The 19,128-nt window shown below is 44.7% G+C and overlaps 1 protein-coding gene across 3 annotated transcripts in view; it reads left to right on the top strand.

Annotated features, from left to right (window-relative positions):
- Positions 1 to 10,880: 10,880 nt before the first annotated feature.
- Rufy3 (RUN and FYVE domain containing 3) overlaps positions 10,881 to 19,128 on the top strand; it is a 92,758-nt gene continuing 84,510 nt past the window's right edge. For all 3 annotated transcript variants that reach the window (XM_075942443.1, XM_075942447.1, XM_075942448.1), the window contains exon 1: positions 10,881 to 11,341. In XM_075942443.1, coding sequence (XP_075798558.1) covers positions 11,020 to 11,341 — 322 coding nt within the window. In that variant the 5' untranslated portion in view covers positions 10,881 to 11,019. The remainder of the gene's footprint in view (positions 11,342 to 19,128) is intronic.

The following is a 19,128-nucleotide window of genomic DNA, read 5'->3' as shown; positions in this document are numbered from 1 at the left end:
AGCTGGAGCCTGTGTATAACTAGCCAGGCACTCTTACCAGAGAGCTGTCTTAAGCCTGGGCTACTACTTTATTTGCCCATGAAAGTTCTACAAAGAATTGTGGAAATTATAATTGGAAAGAAAAAAAAATACGGCATTGAAAAGTGTTCCAATATTTTAGCAAATATTAGCCAAGAAGAATGTCCGAGCTAGTTGTGAAGTGTTAATGGCGTTTAAAGCACTTTTATGTAGGTCTTCATATGGAAAGAATGAATCTTTGACAGAGTTTTTGTAAAAAGGACCAGGCAGATTTCAATTACCATTCTTGGGGCAGGATATTTACATTTATGGGTTTGTTGTTAAAATGGGTTCCATACATCTGTGGTAGAAACTACTTTGGTTAAATGTGACCAAAAGAAGTGGGGGAAAGATGCCTTAATTACACCAGTTGAATTTTTTACTAATCCTTGTTGTGGTCAATAAGGTGAGAATGCCATATCCCCTCTGCTGGTGATTCACTGCGGTTACTCTTTGGGCCTATTCTCAGTTTGCTGACATTTCTTAAGATTGTGATTTAAAACTATTGATCATCCTTAAGGTAACAAAGGTAGGTACAGTCATTTTACTCTCACAAACGAAGAAGCTGCAGTTTTGGGTTGAAGAGGTTATTTAGTGTTCTAGAGCCCTTGTTCTGCAAGTATCAGACTTGAGTTTGAATCCCCAACAACAAAAACAAACATGACTGTTTGGTCTTGTAATTCCAGTTTTGGGAAGTGGAGACATCCCTAAAACTCACTGGCCAGCAGCCAGGCCAAAAACAAGCTTCCAGCCCAGTGAGGGACCAATCAAGGCATTAAGGCAGGAAGGGAAAGAGGAAGAAGACGCCAAGGTACCATGCTCTGGCCTACCCACAGCTGCAATTATGCGAGATTAACTTGCTATAACGTGCTAAGGACACCTGCTAGGAATCTGAACAAACCAACTTTAATATTATCTTAACCTGACAGCTATTTCCCCATTGGAGCACACATGCCAAATTATTTTTTTTCTTAGAAATAAAAGATGGCTCAGAAATAACATACTAAAATAATTTTCTGAGCACTTTATTAGTACTTATTTCCTTATTCTTCAACAGCTAGGTAGCAAATGTTACCTGTATAAGTGCATGCTGCTGTTTTAGGTCTGTAGAATGTAGGGGACAACTTAAGAGAGTTGGTTCTCTTCCTTCAGAGTTGCAAGAATTGAACCATGGTGTGGGGACAAGTGCCTTTACCCCGCGATCCTTCACTGGCCCTCTAGTCACATCTTGAAGATGAGGAAATTTGAGGCAAAGGGAATTAACTTTGAAAATCACAAAGCTCTTAGGCATCACAGGCAGGATTTTAATCCATTTTGCTGGCTTCAGAGCTGAACTCCATTCTTCATTTTCAAATAAGTAGAAAAAAATTTGAAGTTTCCTGAGTGACTTGAGTTCCATTTTCTCCACCTGTTAGGATAACAGTGTTTAAGAGTAGACTGATTAGGCCACTTGAATTCCAAACCACACTTTTACTTAGTAGCTGTGACTTTAGACAAAGTACTTCTCAGGCTTGTTTTGTTATTTGTGTAGAACCCAGGTAGTGGGGCCTGAGGATGTGTCCATTTAGTATACTGCTCGCCTAGATTGCAGGGAGGCATTGGATTCAGTCCTGCACACTTCCTCAAGTGGACAAGGCAGGGCACACCCATAATCTCTGCTCTTGGGATGGAAGTGTCAAAATCAGAAATTTTTAAAGGAATTTTCAGGTTCATAGCCAGCTTTTCTCAAAAAGACACTGTTGGCTAAGAGTATTACCTACTTTAGAGGGCTGTTATGAGGATTAAGTGAAGTAATACGTGAAATATTTAGAACATCTGTTATCTCACATCACCTAATAAGTATTGAGTTATCACTAGCGAGCTAATATCCCTGTCAAAATAGTTCAAGGATAGCTAGGCTGTGTGTTTCAAGATTATACTTAGACATATGGTCAACACAATTATGTGTGTGGCCTCGGGTTAGATGACTTAATAGTCTCCATTCTAACACTAAGCATGTGGCTGGTCTATTTCACCTTTTCCTCACATTGAACAGTAGATTATTAAAGCCATTTAAGTAGCCATGTGACAGGTCATGCTTAGGTTCTGTTTTAAGGGTTTTTAGTCCAAGAGTTGGAGCTTAAGATGGTCTCATGCAGCCCAGGCCGGGGTTGACCTGGTTATGTAGATGGCAGTGTACCAACACCCCAATAAACTTTCTTAAACTAAAATGTGAGGAGTCCCACATTTTACGTGTACTCAGCCAGCTCCTGTGAGCCCCAAGCAGCTCTGGTTTTAACAGGCACTCATTCCAGAGATTCTGGTTCACATGGGCTATGGGACACTGCAAAATGCTAGGCTGAGCATACCAAGGTAAGTTTCTCCCAGCTGTAACAGGTATATGGAGTAACCAAAAGAATGAGGCAAGAAACTACCACAAAACTGGACAGTCCTACAGAATGTGTTCTAAACAGTGGAGTTTTTTTCCTCTAAAACCATAGGATAGAAGTGATTGCAATTTATAAGTGAATTACGTGGACCCAGAAGCCCCATAGTTTGGTAAGAAAAACCTTAGTGGGGGGATGGGGAGGAGGCACTGAAATATAGCTCAGTGGTGGAGGGCTTAGAACTGCAGTCAATCCAAGAACTACAAGACAGCCACCATAAAACCTGTGGGGCCAGGCATGGTGGTACTTGGAAGATTGCCATGAGTTCAAGTTGTTCAAGACCAGAACTGGCCATGAAACCAGACTCTCTGTTAGAAACGTTCGAGCTGGGCATAGTGATACAAACCTTTAGTCCCAGCACTCTGGATACAGAGGCAGGCAGATCTCTGAGTTCAAGTCCAGCTTGGTCTACAGAGAGAGTTTCAGGATAGCCAAGGCTACATGCAGAAACCCAGACTTCAAAAACAGAAAAGAAAAATTAGAAATACAATAGAGCTGGGCAATGGTGGTGCACACCTTTAATCCCAGCACTTGGAAAACAGAGTAAGGCAGATCTCTGTGAGTTCAAGACCAGCCTGGGCTACAGAGTGAGTCCAAGAGCAACCAAGGCTACACAGAGAAACCCTGTCTCAAAAATAAATAAATAAATAAATACTATGGAATGTTCCTTTTAACCTTAGAAGTTGCTTCATTTGTCCTGGGTTAATAAGGAACTAAGATAATTTTTTTTAATTATTTTATTGGTGGTTTAGCCTGTATGTATATCTGTGTGAGGGTGCTGGATCCTGGAGTTACAGACAGTTGTAAGCTGCTATATGGGTGCTGGGAATTGAACCCAGGTCCTCTAGAAGAGCAGTCAGTGCTCTTAACCACTGAGCCATCTCTCTAGCCCTGGAACTAAGATAATTTTACAGTTTGGTAGATGAGGTGATGAATAATAAATGTATTAATATTAGTACCTAGAATTATTTATATTAAGTGACCACTTGTAGACAGTTTTATTTCTTTTTTTTAATTTATTATGCATACAATTGTCTGTCTGTGTGTATGTCTACAGGCCAGAAGAGGCACCAGACCTCACTACAGATGGTTGTGAGCCACCATGTGGTTGCCGGGAATTGAACTCAGGACCTTTGGAAGAGCAGGCAATGCTCTTAACCACTGAGCCATCTCTCCAGCCCCGACAGTTTTATTTCTATTGTACTTAGTATACCTTAAAAATAGGAATAAAAGTCAAATTATTTTTTAAATCCCAAGACTTTTGGTATACTTTTAGGAGTCTGAGAACTACTTAAATCTTTTTGTGCATTACAAAATAGAAAAATTAATAAAAATGTCAATTTTGGGAGCAAACATAAATAAAAGTGATTAACCACTTAAAAAAGATTTTGTTGGGCCTCCCTTGAGAAGGCAGGATAAACCTTTCTAGGTAGAGATGTGAGAAAAGCTGTGTATCCATTGGTGCAAAATGCTGGTAGAAAATTGGGAGTAGGGATAGCAACCTGAGGAATGCCAAGTATGCCGGGGAAAAGCAAGAATGTGAAGCAAGAGCCGGCGGTGGTGGCGCACGCCTTTAATGCCAGCACTCGGGAGGCAGAGGCAGGCGGATCTCTGTGAGTTCGAGGCCAGCCTGGTATACAAGAGCTAGTTCCAGGACAGGAACCAAAAAACCTACAGAGAAACCCTGTCTTGAAATTTAAAAAAAAAAAAAGAATGTGAAGCAAGGTAGGAGGTAAAACTGGAAAGGTAAGAAGCATTATATCACACACACACCTTTACAAGCTGCTTAAGGAGCTAAGGTTATATTCCTGATAGGGAGAAGGCAACCAAGGTCTCCTGAAAAGTAAGCTGGCTCTATGGAACAGAGGAACTGGAATAGACTAAAGCCAGAGGCAGGGAAACTAGCTATTTAAGTACTTCACATCAATGCTGGCATGTAACGATTTAAACTAAAGCACAGAACAAATGAAACCAGAGAGAAATTCAGAGGTGGCAGTGGAAAGCATCAGAATTAAAGCAAGATGAAGTTACCAACCAACCATACAGCCTCGGCAGCCTTAAGGGGTTGACCGAGAGGCCTGCCATGAATTCCAGTCTGGCCTTTGTACATAGGGTAAAATCTACCACCTCCCACCCTAAAATATACGAAACACTATGCACAAAATATGGAAAGGTTATATACGGCAGAGCTCTGAATTCTACAGAATTCTCTTCTCCACAGAATAAACAAGGAAGACAGTTTTACTGCTAATATGATCTTCATAAAAGATACAAGCCAGGTGGTCATGATAGTGCACACCTTTAATCCCAGCACTTGAGAGGGAGAGGCACAAGGATCTCTGAGTTTGAGGCCAGCCTGCTGGCCTACAGAGTAAGTTCCAGGACAGCCAGAGCTACACAGGGAAACCCTGTCTTTAAAAAAAAAAAGAAAGAAAAAGAAAACAGGAAGGAAGAAATATCAAATATAATCAAACTAACAATTCATGTTTTATTTTTAGTATAAAATTAATATTGACTGGTCATGGGCACATCTATAATTCCAGCATTGGATGTAGTCAGATACTGCTCTTTCATTCCCTGCTACCCAGGCCTGAATAATCACACAGAAATTATATTAATTACAACACTGCTTGGCCAACAGTCTAGGCATATTACTTACTAGCTATTTTTTTATTTTTGGGACAGGGTTTCTCTGTAGCTTTTGGAGCCTGTCCTGGAACTAGCTCTTGTAGACCAGAATGGTCTCGAACTCACAGAGATCCATCAGCCTCTACCTCCCGAGTGCTGGGATTAAAGGCGTGTGCCACCACTGCCCGGCTCCTACCTAGCTCTTATATCTTAACCCATGTCTATTAATCTATGTATCACCACAAGGCTGTGGTTTACCAGGGAAGGTTCTGTTCTGGAGTCTACGTGGCGTCTCCCTGACTCCACCTACTCTCAATATCTCTGAGAGGATTTCACGCCTGGCTTTCTGCCCTGCCATGGACCAAAACAGCTTCTTTATTAATCAATGGTAATAAACCATACTCACAGTATAAGCATACAGAGAAGAGTCCCACATATTTGGAGTCTGAGGAAGGAAGGTTACCAGAACTTTGAGGCCAGCCTGGGCTAAATAGTGTGTTTCAGGCCAGCCAGGGTTACATAGTGAGGGCACTTCTCAGAAAGTTTTTTTCTTGTTGCTTTTTGTTTTGTTTTTCCAGACAGAGTTTCTCTGTAGTTTTGGAGCCTGTCCTGGACTCTGTAGATCAGGCTGGCCTCAAACTCACAGAGATCTGCCTATCTCTGCCTCCCAATTGCTGGGATTAAAGACATGCGCCACCATCACCTGGCTCAAAAAGTTTTTAAAAACATTAAAAGGTAACATACCTTTTAAAAACTTTTAGACTGGCAAATACAAAAACATAGGAACATACACACCCATGTTTCTACCACCCAAAGAACACTGCCATTAACACTTAAGAAAATGTACAACAAATGACAGGAAACACAATTATTTAATATTTTTAGCTAATGTTTAAGAAGAATAAAGTTAGTGGGAGCCATCAAAATCTAGTAGTTCAGAAGTAAAGAACTAGATGTAGTTGTTATTTTCAGATAGGGCCTCGTGTAGCCCTGACCAGTTTCAAACCCTCTAAGCAGCCCAGCTGGTCTTGAGCTAAACTTCCTTTCTCTCCCTCCTGAATGCTGGGATTCCAGGCATATGCTACCACACTCCAGAAAGAACTGAGTTCTCCAGAGCTCTCAGATTTGAGACATACTGACACAAATTTCCACATTAAAATAAGTTTAACACACAGTAGTAAACTGACTATATTATTTTCAGATAAGACACTTTCAAATTACCACATTACGTCAAACCGATGAGTCAAGAAAATGATTGTTTTAGAATCACAAGTGCACACCTTTAATTCCTCAGAAGCAGAGGCAGGTGGAGCTCTGAGAGTTCAGGGCCAACTTGGTCTACATAGCAAGTTCCAGGACATCCAGGACTACGTAGTAGAGGGATCTTGTCTCAAAAAACAAATAAATAAAATAACAATAATAATATGCAATACAGGGAGATGTAAAATCATAATTTATAATTAACCCGAAAATGTTGCTAACTTGAAGACTTGAATTTTCTCTTAAATAAAATATCTCCTCTTTGATTTTTAACATAAAAATAGAATAATTTATGTATTATACTAAAAAGGATAATCATCTCTTCTCAAGTGCTGAGTTGTCTTACAGCAGAAAGAAGCTTATACTAAAAATACATGATCATCCATGGCATTAATCTCTACAAGGCTTTATACACTGTATTATAAATATCTATCCTTGAAATCACCAGAGCTTTCGAAACTCAAACATGGATGACTAAAACTTCAAACCAAATCGAAAGGCTCCTTCTGCTTTGTTTCACATGAAAACAGAGCTGGAGTCTTAATTAAGAAAAACCTTGTCGTTTTTTCTTAAAAGTCCAGGGAGATGTTCTGTTCACTTTCCAGAAGGAACATGTTCAAGCTTGTTTTTATCATCTTGGCCTCTGTAATTGTGTCAAGCAGCTGAATCAGCCCATTACGTAGCTCACTAACGCTAATGCATAGCTGTGATTCTATTATTGATCAAAAAAACTAAAAGCATATGAAAATTGGGAACTTGGAGTGCCATCGACCTTTTTTTTCAGACACAAAGTTCATAAGTCGTCCTATACAGTTTAGCAGACTCATATTTCAGCTGATTTCGTGTATTCATTATGCTGTCATTTAATTAGTGGTAGCAAAACATAAATAGAGTAGCTATTAAAAGCCGAGAAGCACAGACACCAATTCGCTGAAGGACTCCTCGGCATGTGCTGTTTCTGTAGCTATGACATCTTGGCTTACCAAGGAGAAAGCTGGAGTTTAGACTAGACAGAATTTCTTCTCTTGCTTTATGGAGGGGGTAACAAACAACACACAAGAGACTGTCACCTGCCATTCCCTCACCCAGGAGATGTAGTTCATCTTAACGATTTGTGAAGCCGGGCGGTGGTGGCGCACACCTTTAATCCCAGCACTTGGGAGGCAGAGGCCCGCGGATCTCTGTGAGTTCGAGACCAGCCTGGTCTACAAGAGCTAGTTCCAGGACAGGCTCCAAAACCACAGAGAAACCCTGTCTCAAAAAAACCAAAAATAAATAAATAAATAAATAAATAACGATTTGTGAAACGTCTGCTCTTCTTCTACCTCATGCTTAAATCCCAGGTATATGCTATCATAGCTAGGCTCCCACTAGACGGAAACATTGCCGGGCACCTTTAGGACTGGATCTGACAAGAATATGATTCGTAGGAGTTTCTACATGAAAAATCAAGAGTACCAGTTAAAGTACAGACCTTGGGTTTTCTTCTTTAACAGAATTTTGAAATTCCTAAGAGACAAAATGTCTTTTTTGTTTTAAATCAAGATTCCCACCCTCATCGAAAGATTCAAATGAGCTAGGTTATACTATTTCATGCATTCAAAAGGGCCTGGATCAGGAGGATTATGAGTTTGTGACCAACCCTGTGCTCACTCCCAACCCCACCCAAGCCTTATTTTTTTTTTTTTTTGGTTTTTTCGAGACAGGGTTTCTCTGTGGCTTTGGAGCCTGTCCTGGAACTAGCTCTGTAGACCAGGCTGGTCTCGAACTCACAGAGATCCGCCTGCCTCTGCCTCCCGAGTGCTGGGATTAAAGGCGTGCGCCACCACTGCCCGGCCCAAGCCTTATTTTTAATTAAAAAAAAAAACACTCAACAAGGGGCTGAAGGAATATAATCTTCAGTTAGATGCTTGCTGTGCCAGGCAGTGATGGTGCATGCCTTTAATCCCTCAGGAGGTAGAGACAAGCAAATCTCTGTGAGTTCTAGACCAGCCTGGTCTACAGAGCAAGTTTCAGAACAACAAGGGTTACACAGAGAAACCTTATCTGGAAAACAAACAAACAAACAAACAAACAAGCAAAAAAGTGCTTGCTGCTATTGCCTAGGACAGGCAGATGCCTATACTCAGGTTGGGAAGACCACAACCGCCTGTGGCTCCAGCTCCAGGGACTCTAACATTGCCTCTGGCTCTTGGGTACACTGAGTCTACACAAACACAGATACAGTATGAAAATAAATTAAGTAAATAAATAATGCACCTTGAAAAAGAACACTCCCAGGATAACCAAAGATGAGAATTCCTCCCAACTCAGCTTGCTTTGGATTTTTAAATTTATTTATTCATTCATTCATTTATTTATTTATTTATTTATTATGTACACAGTGTTCCGCCTGCATGTATGCCTGTAAGACAGGAAAGGGACCAGATCTCATTACAGATGTTTGTGAGACCACTGTGTAGTCAACTGGGAACTGAACCCAGGACCTCTGAAAGAGCAGCAAGTGCTCTTAACCTCTGAGCCATCTCTCTGTGCATGATTTTCTTTTCTTTTAAGTTACATTTTGTTGCTGCTGGTGGTGGTGCAGGCCTTTAATCCCAGCACTCAGGAATCAGAGGCAGACGGATCTTTGTGAGTTAGAGGCCAGCCTTGTTTAGGAAGTTAGTTTTAGGATAGCCAAGGTTACCAAGAGACAGTCTGTCTAGAAAAAACAAAAAGTTACCTGGTGTTAGCTAGGCAAGAACTACATCTGTAAACTGAGCACTCTGGAGGTAAGCAGATCTCTGTGAGTTCAAAACAAAAAACCAAACCAAACCAAACAAACAACAAAAAAAAGGAGGGGGAATAAAAGTAACACACTGTTTTGTCAAAATAAGGACACACAGCTAGCAATTATTCGATCTTGTGTTCAACCATGTTGTAAAGGATTTATTTACTCTTCTTATTTAACCTTTTCAACATCTCTATAAATAATTTTATAGAAGAGGTCAAATAACTTAGGCAGAAACGTAAAGCTTCTAGTTAATTTTCTTTTTTTTTTTTTTTTTTTTTGTTTTTTTTGGTTTTTCGAGACAGGGTTTCTCTGCGGCTTTGGAGCCTGTCCTGGAACTAGCTCTGTAGACCAGGCTGGTCTCGAACTCACAGAGATCCGCCTGCCTCTGCCTCCCGAGTGCTGGGATTAAAGGCGTGCGCCACCACCGCCCGGCTCTAGTTAATTTTCTAAGGGTGTTTAGAGTTAGCTTTCTGTAATGTAAACACTTCCTTTTTAAATGTTTATTTTAAAAAAAACTTGGCCGGGCGACGGTGGCGCACGCCTTTAATCCCAGCACTCGGGAGGCAGAGGTAGGCGGATCTCTGTGAGTTCGAGACCAGCCTAGTCTACAGAGCTAGTTCCAGGACAGGCTCCAAAGCCACAGAGAAACCCTGTCTCGAAAAACCAAAAACCAAAAAAAAAAAAAACAAAAAAACAAAAAAAAAAACTTGAAATCTGGCATTAGAAGTCCCATGAGACTTCTAGTGGTAACTCAAGAGCCATTTGGAGAATAACAAAGATTTTCTCTCTGAAAGTTTAACTTCCTTTGCGTGGGGGGGGGGGGGGCGGGGAGACAAAATGTACAAATCGTCAAGACAGTGATTTCTAATTGAGCCCATACAAATTCTAAGCCGGCATTTTGCGAGTCAAAAGTTAATCAGCAAGCAACCCACAATAAATAAGAGTGACAGCTCGTCACGCCTGTAAATGCCACCCTTTGGAGTTGAGGCAGGCATTTCAAAGGGAACCTAGCCTGCGCTTCCAGTGAGCCCTCCCATCCCCTCAAACAAAACACAAGGAATTTTCTTTTGCGAGGTAAAGTTTACTTTGGGCACTTACTGATGCAAATATCTGAAATAAAATAACAGTACCCAATTTACTAACAAAACACAAACACTAAGAAAGGGGAAACTGTAATAGACAAGTATGCTATAAATTTTGAATTACCTGGTTTAACCCACCCATGCGCTCCTGGAGTTCTGAGAAACCGGGGATCAAAGTAAAAGCAAATCCACTGTTTCTAAATCGCCCTCATGAAAAAGAAAACTGGTGGGAAGAATATCGTCTCCTAGTTTATAGTATATAAAGTTCTTGAATCAAAACCATGAATCAACGGTTGAAGTTCTAGTGTTTGAACAGCAAAGCGCTGGCCTTTCAGCCCAGATCTCTGTGCCTCTCACTACCCCTCAAGTTGGCGGTCGCACACAGAAAACGCCGCCCGGCTCGAGCGCCGCACACGACCCGCAGGGTCGAACCGGGCGGCGGAGGACCAGGCCCCGCACACCGTCGGCTCCGGGAACCGGGAGGGATCCGTGCGCGGGAGCGGAGCCGGAGGGGCGGGGCGGGGCGGCGGCGGAGGACGCTGCCCCCTAGGGGCGCCGAGTCGCGGCGGGGGGCGGCGAGAGGGGCGGAGGCCGGAGGCGGTGCTGGGCAGGCCGAGCCGTCGGGCGGGGCGGTCCTCGGCTGGCTGGGCCCCGGCGGGGCGGGCAGAACACCGAGCCCGAGCGGCGGCGGCGAACGGCGGCGCCGGCGCGGGCACGACGGAGCGCGGGATCCTCGCCGTGAGCCTCTGGCTCGGGCCTGGCGAGGCGGCGTCACCGCGAAGCCAGCGGCGAGATGGCTGAGTCCCCGCCGCCCGGCGCGGCCGCTCAAAGTTGCGGCGAGGACCCGGAGAGGGGCGGGGAGCGGCGATCGGAGGAGCCCGAGGAACCGCGCGGTGCTGCCGCCCGCGGCACTGACCGGGAGGACGAGGCGGGGCCCTCAGAGCCGGACTCGCCGGTGGCCGCCCCCTTCTTCCTGCTGTACCCAGGCGATGGAGGCGCGGGCTTCGCGGCGCGGCCCCCGCCGCAGCGCGCCTGGAGGACCCCGCCGTCGCCCGGCTCCCCGCTGCCCTTCCTGCTTCTGAGCTACCCGAGCGGCGGCAGCGGCGGCAAGCACCGTGAGTGTTGGGGACGGGGACGCGGCGGCGACCGGCTCAGCAGAGCCCCGCCTCTCGCCGGGCTCCGAAGCCGCGCGGGCTGGGGCTGGTGGGGGTCCGCGCGCGGGGACGGGGGCTGTGGCTGTGCCCCTCGATGGCGGTGTCCCCTCGGTGGGATCCACCTCTCGTCTCGCCCAGGCCTCGCTCCCCCTCGGCCTCCACGTGCTGGGACCGAGGCGTCCCCTGGCGCCGGCCGGCGGCGCCGCGCACTGGCGCCCTTCCCGGAGGAACCGCGGAGCTGGCGTCCGGGTCCGGCTGATGCGCCCCCGCCGGTTCCCAGCCGCCTTGGCCAAGTAGGTGTGGCTGCCGCGCCAGCGCCCTGCGGCCTCAGCCGGGCGGGCGAGGGAATTTCTAGGAGCGGTCCCCAAACCCATAAGTGAGAGTCGTAACCATCCCCTACCCCACCGCTCAAGTGAGAAGCAAAATGGTTTCGGGGTGCGCGAGAGGAAGGGAAGAGAAAGTGTGGCTTGGAAAGGGCACCTCCCAGTGTTGTGTCTTTTGTCAGGAAGATGCTTCCACGCCTTAAAGCCGTGGCCACACTCTAGCCCCCTAAATGCAGTGACTAACACCCCCCCCCCCCCCCCCCCGCCGCCGCCACCACCGATGCTGTTTCGGGCAACAAATGTTTGTTGCTGCTGGCCATGAGCCGGCCTATAAGAATAGGTAATGTGAGGACTGAAGTGTCGGGATGGTTTAAAGAGACAAGACCTTTTTCGATAAGAAAATGTCGCTGATAACTCAAAAGATGCTACTGTAAATGCCAAACACCTTGCTATAGGTAGGAGTTCTGAAAAGGGAGAGAAAGTTGCCTGGGGTAAGTGAAGCTGCCTCTCCCTCCGTATTTTTAAAGCTCTTCGGTGAATTTTTTGATTTGACAGCTCTCTGCAACCAAAAAACTGACTTGGCCTTTTCTGTCTCCCCGTCCAACCCTGTGGAAAAGATAAACATTTGTTGAATGTCTCCTATGCACATGTACCGTGATTATCATGACTTTCAAGTCTCTGTGAGTGTACAGTGCCCCCTTTTCAAATGAGGAAGCTGAAGATCAGACTAAATTACATTATTTGTCCTCAGTAAACCTAAGAGAAACAAACATGGCCCAGATTCCTTCTCTTCCATGACGGTGCTCTTTAACCAAACATCAGATATCCAAAACTGAGATTGTAGTGTACGTCAGGAAGTTAGCAGGATGGAGCTACTGGATTCAGCAAGTGCAAGTCTCCTGATGCCTCTCTGCTTGCCTAAAAAGTGGTCCTAGATTGACCTGGCTGAGTCTTCAAATACCGCATTTTGTTTGAGGTGTGTACTCTAATCTCCAGATAGGAAGAATTCAGGTAGTAGTTGAGTCCTTTTGTATGGCGGAGGAGGTAAATTAAGAATTTTCTCCATGCTGAATACTTTTCATTTTCAAGGAATAGGCTTGCTTTGTGCAGCTGTTCTGTTCCTTTTCTGCGTGTTCTGCTTGTTACAACGGCATCACTGTAGAATGAAGGAGGCACTCTGAGGAGTTCTCCGTGCAGCAACTCTACATGATTTGACATAGATTTTGTTTTCACCTGTTGGCTATTTCCAATTGTAGGGATTATTTTAATTCCTCTTGATTTTGTTTGACTCTTTCTGCTCAGTAAAGATTGACTTTATTTTCAAGTATTTACTTTTAAGTATTATTAGAACTGAGGAGCTAAGTGTGACCATGATAGGAATCAAAGTTTCTGGGGTTGAATCTTGCACGTGCCAAGCAAGCACTCTGCCAGCAAGGTCATGTGTGTGATGTTACACTGTGGTCATGGTACTAGCATGTGGACTGATGTTTTAGCACATAAATGTCTTAGAATTAACTTTTTTTTCTGAAACAGTTCAGGTATAAAAGTTCAGAAGAATACTGAGAAAGCGTGACTCCCCCTCCTCTGCTTGACTAGTTATTGTCTGTTCATTCTAGAAAAGCATCCTGGACTGTGTCTCACTATGTAGCTCTGGCTGTCCCGAAACTCTTTTTGTAGACCAGGCTGGCCTCAATCTCACAGTGATCCACCGGCTTCTGACTCCCAAGTGCTGGGATTAAAAGTGTGCACCACTATGCCGTGCTACATACTCCTGAAAAGATTTGTTTTTAATTACACATATGTATGCATGTGTAAGGAAATGCCAGTGCCCACAGGCATTGGATACCCACTGGTGTTACAGACAGCTGTGAGCTGCCAGGGGTGGGTGCTGGGAACCCAACTCGGGTCCTCTGGGACTTCAGTACACTCTTAACCACTTGGCTGTCTCTCTAAACTCTTGAAGAATACTTTATCCAAATTTCAAATTAAAGTACTTCTTTTGAGTTTTGTTTTCACATGGTTTTATTGGTACTTTAGAAACTGTGCAAATGTCAGAAGGGTAAAGGCCTCTGTCTTACCACCAGGACAGCACATGGACTCAAACTCAGCCCCAAATGACTGTACTGTAGCCATGTTTTGCTTAGAACCCTTTCTTTCCCACACTCTTTTTTCTTTGAGAGATATGGTTTTGATAGACAGCCCAGACTAGTTTTGAGCTTGAAGTTGTCTTCTGTCCTTAGCCTCTAAGATGCTGGGATTTGTGAGTGTGTGCCACCATACCCTTAGAACCCAATTTTCACTTCCTGATTTGTGTCCCAAACATATATAAAATGCACTAGCCTTAACATTGTGTTAAGATACTGTTGTTATTTTAGAAACTGTGGCTGTTTTTACATGCCTTTTTTCTTGAGGCGGACTCTCATTTAGCCAGGAATAGCCTCAGCTTTGTTGCGTGATCAAGAGCGGTGTTGATCTCCTGATCCACTTGCCTCTAACTTCCCAATGGGGTCCCATCACCTTTGTTCTGTGCTGATTTCTTATGTTAACCCGAATTCAGAAAGCTGTGTTGTTAAATAGCAGTGTGAACACAAAGAAGTATCCAAACAGAAGAGATAACCTACCCTAAGGTTTTTAGGGTTTATACATTTCGCATAAAATTGTATTGGCTATAGCGTTCATAAAATCAATATGAAAGAGTCAAAAGGTGGCTTCTGATAAGCTACAGTGGATTTTTGTTCCTTTCTGAATAATTTCTTGCTTGTTTGGTTTTTGATACTCAATTTTTTCCCCCTTAAGAGAAGATCTCACTGTGGAGCGCTGTCTAGCCTGGAACTTACTTTGCAGACCAAACTGGCTATGAACTCACAGAGATCTACCTGCCTCTGCCTCCTGAGTGCCAGGATTCAAGGCATGTGCCGCCACGACTGGTTATGCTCTCGTTCCTAAATTTTATCTTCTCTACCATACTTTTGAAAATTAACCTTATAATAACTACAAATAGCACATAGATCCGCTGCCATTGCTTAGATGTTTTATGAGACAAGTGTTGGACATGCCAAGTGCCTTTCTGTTTTGTGGGCCCCAGGACCACCACCCCATCACATTCAATGTCAGATGACACCACACTTTTGAACTGGATTAACTTCCAGGATTTTTTCATAATTTGAGTACATCTACGATCATATTTCATGGTCTTTTTTCCCTCTTGATATATGTGACCTGTGACTTCTGATCAGCTGTCTTGCAGTTAACTTTTAATGCCTTCCTTTTTCTGTTACACCATACAGGTCTTGTTGTGAATAAACAACACACAACACAGAGTTGAAAACTCACTTAAAACATGAGACGGAGAAGGAGGGGGCACGAGGAGCTTTAATTATCAGCTTCACACAGTCTAGAATCACCTGGGAAAAGCCGCTCAGTGGTGGATTATGTAGATGAGGTTGTCACGTGGACATGGATGTGAGGTGTTATCTTTGTTATATTATAGAAGCAAAAAAGACCTTCACATTGTGGGGAACGCCATTATTGGGCAGGGGATCTTGGACTGTGTAAGTATAGAGGCTGCTAAGTATAAGTAGCTCTTGTCTGTGGATGTGACTAATTGCTTCAAATTCCTGCTTTGACTTTCCCACAATGATAGACTTGCCACCTTGCATTGTCAGCCAAGTCAGCCCTTTCTTCCTGGAAGTTGCTTTTGTCGCAGTGTTTCTCCTGAAGCAACAGGAAACAGACATGGTCCAGTGTGCATAGTTGTGAGCGGGCACACACGGAGAGGTCAGAAGACAGCTTTGGGGTATTGGTTCTTTCCTTCTGTTGTGGGTTGCAAGAATCGAACTCAGGGCATCAGGCTTGTACAGGAAGTGTTTTTTTACCTGATGGGCCGTCTTTCTGGCCTAGTTGTTTTAAACTTGGTTTTACAGTTCTTCAGCAGGAGCTTTGTAGATGGCAAGATTGTGTATCAAAAGGCCGACCTCCCTGCCCCCCAAACACACAGCCTCTATCTGTAGTAATCTCTTCTTTTCTGTACACCAAGGTGCCTCAAACTCCGCTCTGCCCGCCTCTGCCTCCCAAGGTCTGGGATTAAAGGCCTGCGCCGCCACTGCCGCCAGTAGTTCTTCTCTCTGTCCAACTTCCAGAGCTATAGCAGATACTTATGTTTAAGGTTGTGCAAGAAAAAGAGCCCACAGCTCTTGTCATTTTTTCCCATTACAGCAGGATACAAACTACGTCTCGCTGTTCATAAAGAAGACACTGTCCGTCCTGTCTTTTGTGTGCCTGTTTGAGACTGAGAAGAGCTAGAAGGGAGAGGGGGGTAAGAATCTCAAAAAAGCCAGTATCACTGTGACTACCCATTTCAAAGACTATCCAGCAGTGAGGACCACGGGTGACTCCTGATAGTTCTGATGATGAGACATGGAGATGAACTTGATTTTCGGGTGTGCACTTGCAAATCCATAATGTGTGCAAGGAACTTCTAGATTTACAAATATGTGTATGGGTGTCCTGCCTGCATGTATGTCTGTACCATGTGTGCGTGTAGAAAAGGACATCAGATCTCTGGAACTGGAGTTACAGATGGTTGTGAGCTGCCATGTCAGTACTGAGAATTGAGCCTGGATCAAAATTGTGAGCAGCATGCAACAGTCCTGAGTTTAATCACCAATGTAGGAAGAAAGAAGCAAAACAAATTATATGGAAGGAAGTATTTTCAGAATTACAAAGCAGGGGCACTTAGAGGGCACTAATAGGATTGTGACCTGTCCATGTCCTTTTCTCTGTGTCTATAGGATGTGCCACAGCTGGCTTCAAACTCAGATCCTCGTACTTCATCCTTCTCAGTACTGGGGTTACAGGTGTGCACTGCTATACCCTGTTTACTGCAGCTGTTTTCTGGATAACTGTGGAAAAATCCTGGCCAGAATGGCATTCCCCTTGGTAAAGCCTATTTAGCAACCCCCTGGCTCGAATCCTTTCCTTTTCTTTTTCTTTTTTCTGAGACAGGGTTTCTCTGTAGCTTTGGAGCCTGTCCTGGAATTAGCTCTCGTAGACCAGGCTAGCCTTGAACTCACAGAGATCCGCCTACCTCTGCCTCCCAAGTGCTGGGACTAAAGGAGTGCGCCACCACCGCCTGACATGGCTCTAATCTTGTTTGGTATCAAGTGGACTGGATGCTCAGCTGATATTGGAAGGACTGGGAATGGGGCAGAGGGGAGAGAGTTTGAAAGAATAGTGTAAGGTCTGTTCAAGGGCATGAAAAGAGATCGGCAGGACTAGAGGCCTGGGAAAGCAGAAGTCATCTAGAATGTAAATCTTCTAACTTTAGAATCTGCTAGGGACTCTCCAGGGTTGTTTCTCTACTTCTGCTGTGTAGGCCCAATACGGGCTTCAACTCTGCTGTCCCTTTTAAATGTTAATACTTGGGAGAATTCTGACCCATCACTCCTCCTTCCTCACAACGCTTTGCTCACGTCTGCTTTTTTCCTGAGTTGCTCTCAGAAACATCTTTACAAATTTGTCCTGAAGAGAATCATGTTTTGTTTAGAGCATTCTCAGAAGCAGAAACACTGTAATGATGGTGGCTGGCCCTACTTACCGCTTGCTCTGTGCCGTGCCAGCACGTTATTTAATTTTAAAGTAGCTAACATTGTTTCCTGTTTGGTAGAGAGAAACGGACAAAGACAGAGGCAGGTGGATCTCTGAATTCAAGGCCAACCTGATCTATACATAGGGAGTTCCAGGCCAGCCAGGGCTGCACAGTGAGACCCTGTCTCGAGAGAGAGGGGGACCCAGAAGGGACAAACAGATGAGTTAATTGGGAAAGGTTTCTTGGTTTCTCTCTGGTGACATAGGACTCCCTGAGGACTTTCTGCTTCTAGAGGCGACGTGGCTCTACCAAGAACCTCTCCTTTCCTTTTTTTTTTTCCATCTAGAATCACGGCCTAGATTGGGTTTGTCTTTTCAGGCAACAGCCCTCTAGAGTTTGTTCTTTACTAAAACCATCTCTGCTATCAGTGAAATCCATAAGTCATAAATTTGATAGAGTAGTTTATGTACGTATGTGTGGCGGGGACTTTGGAACTTCGTGGACACCTGTGGCGCTGCTAGTGTGGTCCTTGTTTTTCTTCAGGCTTTCCAAGTTAACACACTGTTCTTGCCCTGAATCTTGTATACACTGGAAAAGGTACTTTGGGAAGCTGGGGTGGGAGGATGTTAAGAGGAGGCCAGCATGGGCTATATATCAAGACCCTGTCAAAAAGGAAGGGAAGAAAAGAAAAACAACCTGGAATCTTGTTTCTTTTTTTTTTTTTAATTTTTTTATTGATAAAAGGAGAATAAAGAAAAGAAAAAAAAAACAAATTTCCACCTCCTCCCAGCCTCCCATTTCCCTCCCCTCCTCCCACTCTTCTCCCCCTCCTCCCACTCTTCTCCCCCTCCTCCCACCCCTCTCCCCTTCCCCCCACTCCTCTCCCCCTCCCTTTCCAGTCCAAAGAGCTGTCAGGGTTCCCTGCCCTGTGGAAAGTCCTAGGTCCTCCCCCCTCCGTCCATATCTAGGAAGGTGAACATCCAGACTGGCTAGGCTCCCACCAAGCCAGCACATTGCGTAGGATCAAAACCGTGTGCCATTGTCCTTGGCGTCTCATCAGCCCTCATTGTTCGCCATGTTCAGAGAGTCCAGTTTTATCCCATGCTTTTTTTGGTAACAGTCCAGCTGGCCTTGGTGAGCTCCCAGTAGATCATCTCCACTGTCTCAGTGGGTGGGTGCACTCCTCGTGGTCCCGACATCTTTGCTCATGTTATCACTCCTTCTGCTCCTCATTGGGACCTTGGGAGCTCAGTCCAGTGCTCCAGTGTGGGTCTCTGTCTCTATCTCCATCCATCGCCAGATGCAAGTTCTAGGATGATATGCAATATATTCATCAGTATTGCTCTAGGGTAGGGTCATTTCAGGTTCCCTATCCTCAGCTACCCAGGGAACTAACTGGGGACCTCAGCTTGGGCACCTGGGAGCCCCTCTAGGGTCAAGTCTCCTGCCCACCCTAAAGTGGGTCCCTTAACTAAGAATTGTGGTTCCGTGCTCCCCTATCCAACCTTCCTTTATCCCGATCCTCCTGTTTCCCCAAGTCCCCCCTCCTTCCCTTCTACCTTTTCTCTCCCCATCTCCCCTAACCCCCATCCCACCCCACCCCCAAGATCCCACTTTTCTCCCCGGCAATTTTGTCTACTTCCCTTATCCAAGAGGATAACTATATGTTTTTCCTTGGGTTCACCTTCTTACTTAGCTTCTTTAGATTCGCCTTTTGTAGAATCCGTGAACCCTAATTATGGCTAGAAACCAATTATGAGTGAGTACATCCCATGTTCATCTTTTTGGGTCTGGGATACCTCACTCAGGATAGTGTTTTCTATTTCCATCCATTTGCA

This window comes from Microtus pennsylvanicus, chromosome 12 (assembly GCF_037038515.1).
Source record: "Microtus pennsylvanicus isolate mMicPen1 chromosome 12, mMicPen1.hap1, whole genome shotgun sequence".
NCBI lineage: Eukaryota > Metazoa > Chordata > Mammalia > Rodentia > Cricetidae > Microtus > Microtus pennsylvanicus.
The sequence above is the reverse complement of the archived record's forward strand: the minus strand, read 5'-3'. Positions and strand labels throughout refer to the sequence as shown.